The sequence below is a fragment of the Crassostrea angulata genome, chromosome 7 (genome assembly GCF_025612915.1).
Source record: "Crassostrea angulata isolate pt1a10 chromosome 7, ASM2561291v2, whole genome shotgun sequence".
Lineage (NCBI taxonomy): Eukaryota > Metazoa > Mollusca > Bivalvia > Ostreida > Ostreidae > Magallana > Magallana angulata.
The window spans coordinates 18,224,453-18,238,376 of record NC_069117.1 but is presented as its reverse complement, the minus strand read 5'-3'; the positions used below and the strand labels follow the sequence as shown (position 1 = coordinate 18,238,376).

At 33.9% G+C, this 13,924-nt stretch overlaps 1 protein-coding gene across 3 annotated transcripts in view; it reads right to left on the bottom strand.

Moving 5' to 3' along the window:
* Positions 1-13,924, bottom strand: part of LOC128155947 (voltage-dependent calcium channel type A subunit alpha-1-like) — a 110,657-nt gene that overhangs the window by 87,753 nt on the left and 8,980 nt on the right. The window contains exon 1 of one of the 3 annotated variants that reach the window (XM_052817871.1): positions 13,446-13,463. The exons of 1 other annotated variant lie outside the window; for it this stretch is intronic. Coding sequence is in view for 1 of the 2 variants with exons in the window: in XM_052817866.1 (XP_052673826.1) it covers positions 2,438-2,498 (61 nt within the window). In the remaining variant the exon portion in view is untranslated. Of the gene's footprint in view, positions 1-2,437; positions 2,966-13,445; positions 13,464-13,924 lie in introns of those variants that run through there. One more of the 3 variants, XM_052817866.1, reaches the window with a different exon arrangement.

Below are 13,924 nucleotides of genomic sequence, written 5' to 3'. Positions count from 1 at the left end.
ACATGTATTTTCGTGCTGACACGCCCCAGTTCGAACAGTTTTACCCGTTCAAACACTATGAAAAGTGATCAAAATACACACAATTTAATCTGTCATATTCGGTGATATAAAGAACGGGCGTCTTGACAATTTGTAAACAGATCTTCCTATTCCTTAGTGAGTCTTTGACTTGCAGTAATACAGAGATGCCATTATATTCGCTCGAGACGGGTTATACATTTATATTTCTCAATTCTGTACATAAGAAGCTAAAATCTTTTTGAAGACCCTAACTATTGGTCTGCAAACCAAACCCTTGAACTGTTGCTGCAGTGTCCCTTGGAATAAACCTTAAAACCCCTTTCTGCACCAGTCGGGCAGTCGGGCAACAGAAGAACATGGAATAAAATAGATTTCAATTGTTAGATGTGATTTTAGTTAAAAGGGTAACGCAAACACTACAAAATTTGCTTTTACAGTTTTTTAAAAATATTTTAAAGAATGGGTTAAGGGTTCAACAATTCTAAAATTTTGGTGACAGTTCCATTTTTACCATTATTTCTCGATTTCAAAATATCGTAACACTCTAAGAGGCAACCTGAATGTATATTTATACTTAAATCGTATACAAAATCAAGGATTTAATCCAGAAACATCTTGTGCATAGAGAACAAAACACCTCGAGGTGCTATATCGTAGTCTGCTAATATCCATTCCAACAAAAAACTAATTCATTCGTTGACAATCACAAAATATCAATACCCGTATTTTTTATTCTTTGCTGATTGAATGTCATACTTAGAAAATTTCTTCCCTTCGGTTTCATACCATTTTTTAATATCGTTCTCCCAACGGTATTGATATTCTGCAGAGATCGTCGACCTTCGTGAATAATTTTCTGTTAGGAAACACTAAGGAAATAATGAATAAGACTTAGCCGTGTTACCTACCCAAACCGTCACCCTGTCTAAAATCGAAGGAGACTGTTCGTTTTCCATGTACATTGCGCCTCTGTAAACAGTTAGAAGCATTTTAACAATAACTTGGACGTTGGGTAGTTGTGACAAGCAGCAATGTGACGTAGACGTGTCTATTTCATTGCTAGGCACTCAGCCATGGCTCTTTGAAATCAACTTTGTCTGTTTTTTGAACTAAGACTTCGCAATCGGTGAATATTTCGCTTAAAACCAGCGTCATTTTTAATTGTTTTGATGCAAGAACTAGATAGTCACGTTCTACCGAAAGTCCAAGCTCATGTTAAAATGATTCTAAAGCAGATTTCTCTTTGTCATCAAAAGTCTACTTGAAATGAAGTTCAGCAATTTTAAATGCAAACTTTTACTTATTTATACATTCTAAGAAAGCTTCTTTGTGGCTTAATTAAAAACTCAATTTAAACGTAAATTCTGAGTGTGTGATCTAATGGCAACAAAGAACAACGAATTAAATCCAAAAACTTTAGGCAAACTAAATCCTTTGAATAAAGTTATGCTTTGATTAAAAATTCTTTTTGTTGTTACATTTTCGGATATATTCGATCAGACTTTCTTGTTTTAGACATGAAAGTCGTTTACCAACTTACACCATTATGAGTTCTTAGATTTGAAATCAAAATTCTACGCCAAGCTGGCAGATATTGATTTCAAATATCTATGTGGCATGTTTTCAAACCTTTGAATCCTGAATGATAATTCAAGATCTTGGCATAAATATTGAAGTGAGTAGCCCGAAGAAAATGACACTCTGTCGTTACCATAATGACAGTATCGATCAAGAAATAATCAACTAAAACATTAATTAGGGCTGTACACCAGAATCAGCGACCATCTACATCTATGATGGGTTCCAAAAAGCTACACGAACCTGTTATACATGTACATGAGCATAGTGTCCACAGTCTTAGAAGATTTCATAGATGCATATTCAAAGAAAAATATAATTGATGCATGTTATCCCCTTTTATCTGCATTTTGTGATATTCTTTGCTATCAACGAACACGTACCTTTATATTCAGGACAACACAAACATCTTTTACATAATTTATAATTTAACTAACTTAGTAGGACAATTTTAATCATTGCGAAAGCAATTATAGAAATATGATATTATCGATTAATATCTCTAAATATTTTAAAATTTTAAAACAGATGTCAATAAAACAGACGTCAATAGAAAATATATATGAAAAATGTCACATGAATGTTAATATTAGAAATTCTAGGCCATTTCATATCTGTAGTTTCTATTTTTGAATTGTAAAACTCTTTGCAAGAAACATCTCCTTCTATATCAGATGTAAATTATCATTCTCCATTACAATAAAAGTATTGAGGGTTTTTTTTCTACCTTAACATATGTAGTAAGGGTAACATGTTTGTGCGCCACCTTCGCTAAATGACTTTTCTACAGCGTCTGCGTTAAGCTTTATCGATTACCTATGTACATGTATGTATTTACCTGTCTCATCGAGACTATCCAAGGAACTGCTGTCCATTTCATTCACATAAGATCCATACATTTTTCACAATTTTTAGAGCAGATAACTTTAAACTCCTCCTTTTTTTAAGAATAATAATTTTCCTTTTTTTTCTTCTTTAAATCATCCACATTCCCTTTGAATATCAAAAGTAATTCTTTGTCTCTTCTCCATTTTCGTCACCTCCATCCTCTGAACGTCGTCGAGAACATCTCTGTCCCTGATGCTTTCGCATTTAATCATCAATTTCCAGGTCCTCCACGTACAAGATAAAAAACCTGGTAGATATACTTTAGGTTTCGCATCAGTCGTGCATAGTAAGGATTAGCGAGTCGATATAGGCCTTTGACAATCGACTAAGGCTTGTAACACAGCCCTACGAGGTGCACTCACACGGGGCTTGCCAGTAGATATAAATGAAAATATTGAATTTACACTTAATATGTCGACAGTTTGCCATGCACAATCCGGCTTTCAAAATATTCATCTGCTCTAATCATACAAAATCACGACACATTTAAAATGTTATAAACATGAGTCTGGTCCAGACCCTCTCAACATGAGCGCATAGAAAGCATTGAGTGCCTTTTTGATTCCGAAGTATACCTTAGTTACGTCATTTCAAACTCTCCTTGTTGCTTCAAATCTCTCTTCAAACTGATAGTGTTAGTGAATCCTGTTAAATCTCACTATATAAGGTTACTCCAGCAAGAATCAATCACCACAGGATTATGTAACATCTATTTTTTTACAGAGGTAAAAAAGCACATGACATTTCCCTAACACTTTAAAAGATCATCGAGTTCAATATAGCATTATTTATGACGAATAAACTTTTTTTTAAAATTAAATGTACTCACGATACATGCATCGGAATCGAAATTCTAGTAGTTTTATATAAGATTTATAATTTTTTCTCACTCTTGAGATTTTCATTGGGGTAAATCTGTGCATTGATAGAAGTTAATGAACTCGTCAAATTGGTTTGGGAATTGATCTTTCTCATAAATCAAAACATAAAAAAGAATGTAAAGCAAAAACTCAGAACACAGTTTAGGCTTTTTAGCCACCCATATTTTGTGTGGAAAAGATTCAAAATTTGGAAAATTCAAGTCCCTATAGGTTTTCCTGACTTACATGTATACAACAGAAACACAATGTCGTTTTAAACACATTTCATCGATTTATAACTTATATTTGACGTAAAGGTGCATGTAACTAGCGTATTTTACACAATTACAATTTCAAAATATTTTCATTATCTTCGAAGAGATATCGCTTTTCTGCAAATAACGCGATAAAATACCACAACACTTCAAGAATTTTTAATACGTTTATCGTTTCCTGCGATATTTACCGATTCAATAAAAAAAACGTACAAACAAAAAATTCCCCTTGAATAACCCTCAAATAACTATCCACGTGGTACTATTTTTAGACATTCAACAACATTGGAGACGATCGCGACAGATTGAGAAATTTTGCGGCAAAATACAAAATTTTTCATTATTTGTTTTATTAAATAGCAAAAAATGCAAAAGAGATTGGAAAAATTGCTATTAAGATAACGAACATTTGAAATGTATATAATGTGCGATGAAGTCTTTTTTGTTGAAATCGCAATTCTGATTTTGTTAGTCTAAGCCAATAAAAAAAAAACAATTTCCTTAAGGTAAGACACGCAAAACAGGTGACTTTTTAAAAATCTTTATCAAATCGTTTTACTTGTGCTTCACTATTTTTATTCTGTTTACATGTTTGAATCTGTAGCTAATCAATGATTTTGTTATATCATCTTATCCCTAAAATGTTTACGCTTTTAATTCTATGCCGAAGATTGTTTATTTTATGATGGTTTCAGGCAGAAAACACATTTTTTTTAAATGTTACACCTTGATTTATTTTTACTTTTTGACACGTTCCCTGAATTGCTTATGAATATTGACGTGGGTTCAAAAGCCCATCTGCTGCAGCCGTGCAGGCGTGCTTCACAAGGTGTACTGTTTCTCACGTCCAACAAAAAAGGTTTATCATGAAGTCTATATTTTCCAGATACCCTTGCTTTGTTATAAATGACAACAATTATTTATGCCTTTATACATCCGATACGGTTTCTCGAATTGTCAAAGGTGTATTTTCTGTTGCACCCCCTTACAAATGAACAAAATATCAAAAAAAGATCCTCATTTATTTCAGAATCCTCTGATGTCATTTTATCCGTTGTTTCAATCCAACGTGACCCGGTGACTTGATAAAAAAAGAGCCAAAAAAATATGTCTTTTGACTCTGACCCTCCATAATCTTATTCCACTCATCGCCATTTTTTCTTTTTGCAGAACCTCTTTGGTCATTAACATTAGTTAGAAGTTATACTCAAGAATAATTCACGTTAAATTAGTTTAGTATGGCCTCGCTGATAATCCATCTTTTTAATAATCTTAATGTTTAATATCCCCTCGCGGATCAATGCTGTCCATGCAAGCTTTTCAAAATGAACGTGTGAAGGGTCATGATTGAGTGACGCAAAAAACATTAACACCTTCCATGTTCACCATACAGCATGTTCTATTTAAGCAGGGACAATGTCCGCATCAGGTTCGGGGGGAGTTCAGTAAAACGTTTCAACGTTCCATTTTAGCACACTTTGTTAATTCAATTCGCCGGTGGCCCAGATAACTGGTGTTTTCCCTTCCGTTAGGTCTATGTTTTTGTTCGATTGAAAGTGGCTGAACTGTCACGATTTCTTGAGTGACAGAAAACAAATCTTCACGGTGTCATCAAGAGATTATACTTGAAGCAATGTCATCTGTTTTCCTTTTATTATGTGTGATATCTTGAAATTTCCCCAAAGACTTAAAGCAATATGAGCTGTATTTTGTAGAATTTAATTTTGCTGCAAATACCTGCTAGTACGATAAGTCTGCATATAACTCAAACTTTTATGATAAATAAGGTTGAAAAAAATCATTTTTGTCAGAGGAAAGAGATCTCTTCTAAGGAGCATATAGCAAATCAATTTTTGTACAGGACGAAAATAATTCAATTTCGCTCCAATTAAGGTTCAACGGCCCTTTTCACAAAAATTTGACGAAAAGAAATTTAAAAACCATGATATTTTTGTCATTTAAGTAGAAAATCACATTTTCGTAAAAAAAAAATTCTTCATGAAAATTGCCGCTCATATTGCTTTAAAGTAGAGACGACAACAAACAAGCACATTTTTTCATGTAGTTTTCAATACAGTACAATTCGATTTAATATAACATTTTTGATAAAACACAATATGAATCAATTATTTGAAGTTTTGGATTTATCTTGTATGTTTTTAATCATTTTTGTGTGACTTTATGCTGTTGTAATTTTGACGGATATAACGAATTACGCTTATAACGAAGCAAACTCGCACGTTCCTGGCGCTTCGTTATATCCGCGTTCTACTGTATTGCTGCTTCCTGGACTATACATATTACTAGATTGAGATTTGTATCTCGATGTACAGCAATATAAATAGTGTGTGAGAATTAAGAATGATGACGGTAGCGATAAGGACCGAACGTTCAGTACAAATCAAAGGACCATCTATAAACTATTAAAAATAGTCTTTAGACCTTGAAATAATCAAAGTACTGAAGTACTGAAAGCCGGGCTCTTTTGGTGTGTCTTTATGCATATTGTATAGTAAAGACTAAAATCTCTCTCTCTCTCCCTCTCTCTCTCTCTCTCTCTCTCTCTCTCTCTCTCTCTCTCTCTCTCTCTCTCTCTCTCTCTCTCTCTCATGCTTTTAATGTCGGCAAAGCGTCAGAGAGCGACCACATTTTGTAAGCGGCTATAAACAAAAATATGTCTGTCTAATAGAAAAAAGTTCAACAGTTGCTGCCTTGAATTTTGCAACAAGCGTTATATATTCGATCCAAATTTCTTAAATGCGCAGCAAAGTAGTACATGGAAATTCATGCGCATTGTATGTGTCCAAAATGCATCGTCTTGTTTTTAAAGCACGTTATTAATAAGATTACTAAAAAAGATAGACAATTCTCTCGAAATCAAAAAAAAAAGAAACAAAATGCCAACACATTTGACAAAACGTGGCTCTTTGTGTAACTATTTGGTATAGCGGAAGCTTGACGCTGTTTGGTTTTATGTTTACTTTTGAAGTTGTTCTATTTATAGTAACATTGGCGATTTGCCTGCCTACAGCCAGGACTCTGCTTTCAGCAGAACCCGGCTAAAAACCATATGACATATAAGTCTGCAATCATTGAGGTATCTATTTCATGATGAATAGTTATCCATTGGACACTTGGCATTTATAACTTAAAAGAAAAGTCTGCAAAAGCAAAATAGAAGTAAAATCATTTTTTACTTCATCTTTGTATTATATAATAAATTCACAGAACTGCGGAAACTGTGTTTAGCTGATTTTTGTACGTTTGTTCCAATTCTCCTTCAGGATATTCTTCTATTTTTAGATATAACTAAGATCATGCAAGTATTTTAAACTTAAAGGACTGTAAGGCCGACAAATGACCGAAGAAACCAGTACACATTTGAAGTCTTCTTCGTTTCAAGTTCATTACGAGGCATAATCAATCATTGACGCCATTGAAGGGTTAATACTGTTTAACCAACGATTCCGTCGACCTTAATGGATTTCATATTTTAACTAGCATTCATAATGCATGTTACAGTTTATCGAAAGACTTTAGGGAGAGAATCGATTTTTTTAAAGAAAACATTGCAATAAATGGTACTTTGAATGAAAACTGTGATGATAATCATGTAAAGTATTTAAATTCTATCTGAAGAAATAAGTATTAGACCAAAAAAATTCAGTAAAACAGCGCCTTCTCCTATTACAAGGGGAAATTGAGATCATGGATGCTAGGGTCTTTTTTTTTTATCATAGCAGCTTAATTGAACGATGCTAAAATCGCCATAAATTGGCCGAGGAAACCCATAATTCTGAATGTTGGAAACGAGAGCTCAAAAGAAATTATAGCTTGCCATAAAAAAAATAAGAAGAAAAAAAGCCAAACATTCCGTATACTGACAAATCGGAGACGAACCACAGTGTCTATATCCGTGAAAGATTGAGTGTGTATCATAGACTTCGTTTAATCAGGAGTTGTGACGTCATGCGTTTATAGATTGTATATAAATAACCATAGACAACAAATCAAGGTTTGATACTGGGACTCAATGATTGAGGCTGTTAATATTTCATCACGGAAACCTTTCGATATCGATTACAACTGCAAAGGATGCGCTGACAGGTATCGATTTTAGGTGTATCCAGCCACCTTAAGTGGGACCGCGAGAGAAAGTGGTCGCACTAAATACCAATAATTGCTCCGGTGTGTGCCACTCTTAGGTTCGACGCTCACGGGGTCCGCAATCTTGTGTCGTTCGTCGTTCGACGTATCAAGTTAAGCTTTCTAAATTGACAAGAGCTAAACAAAAAAGCTACTGCCATTATCAGCAAATTGTTTTGCGTGTCAAAAGCAATACAGAATATTTATCTAATATATATCTTTGTTCTCTGATTGTAGTTAATGTTTCTCTTTCTTCTCTTTGTGGAGGGTGCTAAAACTTTTTTCCGGGATTTAACACTTGCCAACGAATGCAATACAAAGTAATCTTATTGTAATCGGCACTAAACATTCTTTTCTGTGAATTATCGTTTTGCCAAACATCCAATTAGGAGATATATAAGTAAAGGCCAAAAATAGCCATTTTTTCATTTAGGAAAAAAAAAATTATCAACTTTAATATTAAGTCCGCTTAATTTTATTGAATTTTCTTATTTTTGCTATCGTCTATGCTCGTTCTTTTTGCGATCAATTTATATCACATAAATTGAACACAGAGAAATAATGTCGCTTATTGGGTACCTTGAATTTTTTTTAAAATCACTGAATATGGCTAGCAAAATTGACTAACGAAGATTAAAAATTTAGATTGACTTCATTTTCGCAAAATTTGCAATGCATGCACCGGTAGTATGGTAATATCATGCGCTTGGCGATTAATATAAAAAAAAAGTGTTGTTTCTATACAGATTTTCTCTCTTCTTTCAGCCAAAATTCAATGTGATTCCAAAACCTGCAAAAAACTCATAACTAAGACGAATGAAATACAGTAATAGTACAGGTATTATTGTCCATTATGACGTCACACACACAGACTCTTTTTAATTAATTCTGTACTAAACACGCTGCTATCTCATAACAACCATACGGACCGATGTGATTGTTATTATTGGACATGAGTTTCCCGGTAATGACAGTCATAAAGCTAGTGATATTACAAAGCAAAAATTGCTAGTACAAAGCTCTTCCTGTGGCGGCTTATTTCGTTGGCATCATGACGCAGAATTCTGATGCTTTATTAGAAATTTCCTCAGCATGCATTCACAGCAAAATTACACCCATAAATAGTGTACCCCGGTCTGTTCAGATTTGTCGAGAAGGTACATGTTCATAACATAACACACTTATCTCTTCCAAAATTAGTATTCGTATAAAAATATATCGCCAAATACATATATGTACTAGAACACGTACATGTAACATAAACGGAATCAGTCGATGACTAGTATTTGTGCCACTGTTCAATCGTTTATTGTTTGATTATGCACTAACATAAAAAAAGTTAATGCATCATACTGAGGTATGTTTCAATAAACCGAAAGCTTCGTAAAATCTCACGATTCGCCAGAGAACAGAGAAATAGGGTTCTAGGTGAACTTGAATACGTGTGCTAGAGTAAAGTGATGATGATCATAATGTCTTTTACTAATTAACAATTCTTAATTGTTAATTAGTCATGAACTCATTGACAATTAAGAATTGTTAATTGGTAAAATACAATAATGTTAAAACCCCTCCCTGATCTAAGTTGGTCTTTCCTAGACAGACGACAGGGTTGTGGAATATACTTTGTGGTTGTCCTGTCCATGTGATTCCTAAAACGATATGTCGTTAGTTAAAGCGAGATAATTCAACATGGCTGGCGCTAGAATATATCGATGCAGTCTGGTTTCTGCTTTTAAAAAACACAAATAGAAACTAAATGCGTTCTATGAAGCAAACACAAAGCCAACCAGCCCCCTCCCTTCGGAACACTCCCATGAAATACATCTATGGCAAAAATGATTAAAGAGAAATAGTTAGTAGAAATTTCATTTTATGTTTCCATGGATACATGTACGTGGAACATTTTTTCAAAGTGTCGCACAGATACCATCGGTATAATGTTCGCGTGTAACATCAGAAAATGTCATGTCAGTTTGGATGACAAGTGGAATGGTATCGATAAGGTTTTTCGTGTGTATTTGGAGAGAGAGAGAGAGAGAGAGAGAGAGAGAGAGAGAGAGAGAGAGAGAGAGAGAGAACCCGGGGTTTATTTGCTTTTTTATGAGCAAAATATTTTTTTGCAGTTACATGTATGGATTTTGTCAAAGGGCAGCATTTTGATATAAACGGATTCCAGTGAACACTTAGGAGTTATAAAAAATTGTTTAACTGATAATCAGTTTTACTTACATACTAAATTTCTATGATATAGAAGACAATAAATAAAGTCGTATTTTTACTATTACTTTTTAAATATAATGCGCTGCAACTGTTTCAAATTCCTATCCATCGTAGAATCGTGGTCTCTTGATACCATTGATATCTAATTTGACACTAGCTGCAGTGACGGCTATGACGAGTAAGGTCTTGACAGAACGTCATATTCAAATTTTACTTAGAGAATAGTAATTAGGTCAACAAGCACTTTCACACTCACGTAACTTAATCGAATTCTCTTAGACATAAAATAACAAGGATGTTCTGGATAACCGAATTAAATGGAGGCTTGTACAGAGCCAGAAACCCAATTATACAGTTCTATGTTCACGTGGTGTTGTACTTTAGAATACTGTCACAGAACCAAGATACCTTCACAGAACGGTCTAAACAGCTTAATATATACATGCAGCTAGGGTAAGAAACCTTATCAAGCAAACATTAGAAAGCTTATCTAAGAAAGCCTGACTGCTAACTTATGAAAGTAAGGGCATAAAAATGTATCAAAATTCAGGTTAAAGTACTGAGTTTTTTTATTCCCCCAAAGTTCGATGGATGCTTTTCTCCTTGTTCCTTCTGTCCGTCTGTCTGTTAGCATACAAGTTTTCGTTTATCATAACTATTAAATCGTACTATAGAAAATTATTGACAATTACCTATTCAGGTTCTTTCAAATGAAAAAAAAACATGTATTCGTCTGGTTGTCAATGATTATATATACTATATTTCTTGCTATGGATCGATATTCCATGTTCACATGCCGACTTGGCCACATTTACTGTCTAATTTCCAGCAACCCAACCCCCTTCTCCACCAAAGTTGATACTGCATGTACCTGCTTATGGGCCAGCATTTGGAATTTGCATGATTTCTTTTGTCTCAGAGAGAGAGAGAGAGATAGAGAGAGAGAGAGAGAAACTGACTCGACAAGGTCATATCTGTACATAATCCACTCAATATCAGAAACCTTTGTAAAAACAACACTGCTTGCTCGAAAAAAAATCACTTCACTTCTTTGGTACTAAGAAGTCAAACAAAGCTGGAATCTGGGGGAACTGCTTTAATCATGATAAATCGGCGGAATTGGAAGTAAATGGTAGCGCCAAGCTTCCTTTAGAAGTAAACCTATTAGCAATTCCACAAACAAGTAAATCATCTTCGCTTGCACTTTTTTGTTTGTCTTTTGGAGAGAAGAAATCTTCAATACGGAAGATGTATGGACGCATAAGACGGATTACGAGACCAAATGACTGCTGTGGCATTAAGTCTCGTTCGTCTTTTAGGCGTCTTACAATCTCTTTAAAGAGTATTCATTACAGATGTAACTTGCAGACGACCTACGTAATGGATGTCTTTCTTCCTGGAAACAAACGCAGAAAACGGAAGTTGTAGTTGAATTGGAGGGAAGTGAAACCACGCCTCCACACAACCAATCAAATACGCAAATATATAGAAACGGGTAAGCTTTCCTGTATTCCATCTGTGAAGTTAAGAATTAACTTTTATGCTCTCTCTCTCTCTCTCTCTCTCTCCACATTTTCTCCATCATCAATAATTCAATTTCTGTGGCTTAAATTAGCACGACAAATGCATTCAAATGAAAAGGACAACCAATTATTTTATGTATTGTCTATTGGTATTATTTATAAGAAATAAAAAGGAAAACTCTTTCTTTCGTATTTCCACAATGCATACCTTAAATATGGTTAAAACTGTATTTTGTCAATGATTGCCCTAACGAATAATCAATACAAAATAATTTCATTTGTCCTTGCTATTCCTGGGAGCTTTCACTAAGTCGATCTTGACTAACAGCCTTCGGGTGTTTGATATGAAATAACATTAGCCCAGGAATAAAGATCACACTTAAAATTGGGGATTTTGGAACCATGGTATTTACTCAAGGAAGTACTATCTCCAACGGCGATAGAGTTCATATTCATGGGGGGACATACTCGAATTATGTGTGTTGAGCAACCCAACAACACGCTATAGGTTATCAATTTGCAAATACATTAGTTGCAAGGGCTATTTGCGGAAGCGTCTGAAAATTACGAAGTTGAATACTTTACGTTGAAAGAAGTCCCTTTCTCTAAGTTTTCCTCAGACTTATTTTTTTCTTCAACCAGACTTGCAATTTAAGTTAAGCCATTATTCTGATCAACAAACTGCATGTATAAAGTTCGTGATGAGGGGTTGGAGTCTCTGTCGGCAAATTAAATCGTACATTACAAGCAGTTTAACAATATGATCAGCGCCACACTTTTATGACCATTAACGTTCATAATGGAACATTGGCATAAGTCCCTAATCACTTAATAGAACATTATGTATGTCCTTTTGGTGCAATCTGAACGATTTCTGAGTTATCGTTTATGTTCAGAGGTTTCCATACATGTCGTTCATTAAGACGTAAAATAACATACTCTGTATATATCTTTCCTCTGTTAAAAAAAAGTATCGTAGGTTTTTCAAGTTTCAAGATTAGAACAGTCATTGGTTTTGACTTTTGACATTTTATCCAAAATTTAAAAATTGAAAAGAATAACATATAAATACTCTGTAAAAGGCATTCAATGGGTTAGACTTGTTCAATGCCATAAGATATTTTTTAAAATGTCTGCAATTTCTGCAACCAAATCTGAATTTTTAAGTGGGTTGTGTTAAATCATTTGAAGAATTTGTTTTTAAATAATCCTTTTATATTCTTAGATAGAAAAAAATGTGTTCCAACCACAACCAAAACCTTTTGTATTGGAAACAGTGTACTCTTGCAAAACTCCTGTTAAAAAAATTTCCTGGAAAAGGACTAAGCAACTTTAATAATGGATGTAAAAAATATAACATCTTTCTCCAAAGAATTGGTATCAATATTCTGCATACTAGAACACATGGTATACATGTATGTGTTACATCCACTACTGAATTGAAAATGTCAATAAATTTACCCTTATTAATGTTTAATTTTCTTAAGTTTTAATTTCAACGTAACACGAACTTACGGTTAATTTCAAATCCAAGCATGTTGTGTGTTCTTTTTCAATCGTTAGTAAATATAATACGTGTATGTATAAAGATTCCGGTTTTTTTTTAAATATGCTACCATAACTATTTAAGGGCTAAATGATCGAAATTTTGGAAAAATTTTAAAAATCCACTTCATCCATTCCTATTTTTAACATAAACATTCAATATTATCGAATTAAAAATTCATAAATCACTTGTAGAAAATAAAATTTATGTATTTTTTGTGACAACGATTTATAAAATACTACAATTTTTGGTGAAATTCGTACAAGAAATGTTAATTTCGGTTTTTTCTGCTGTTCTTTATTATTGTTTATTTTGTAATGTATCAAACCTTCGCATTATGAAACCATGATTTGGTCACATGAAAGGTAAAGAAAAATTTACATACCTTGTTAAATTCATTCCATTGGAATAATTCGAAGGAGAAAATAATCCATACTGACTTTCATTCATAGCACTGATATTCACTGGTAATTAACAGCTTATAGTCCTAACCGAGAGGAAACATAGCCCAGAAGAGTTAGATTGTCTACGGGGATCTTTTTCTTCCCCTCATTATAAAAGCGCCTGTCCTTTCAGGGATACCCAAGACCAGTAACAAGAGATACGAACTTATAAACATCATCAAATAAGTTTGAATCGATCCGAGCGCGTTAATTCCATGGAATCAGTCATTAAATTAAATTGCTTCAGCAACATCACTGGCCAAGCTTTCCACGTGTTCGTGCATGTCGTACTAAGAAGTTCTCACCTTATCGAAAAGTATTAAGGAGGATCACTATGCCCTACTCACAATAGATTTCGAGAATGGCGCTTGGAAATACGCATATAAGAATTATTTACAGATGTCATCAGATGGACATTGTG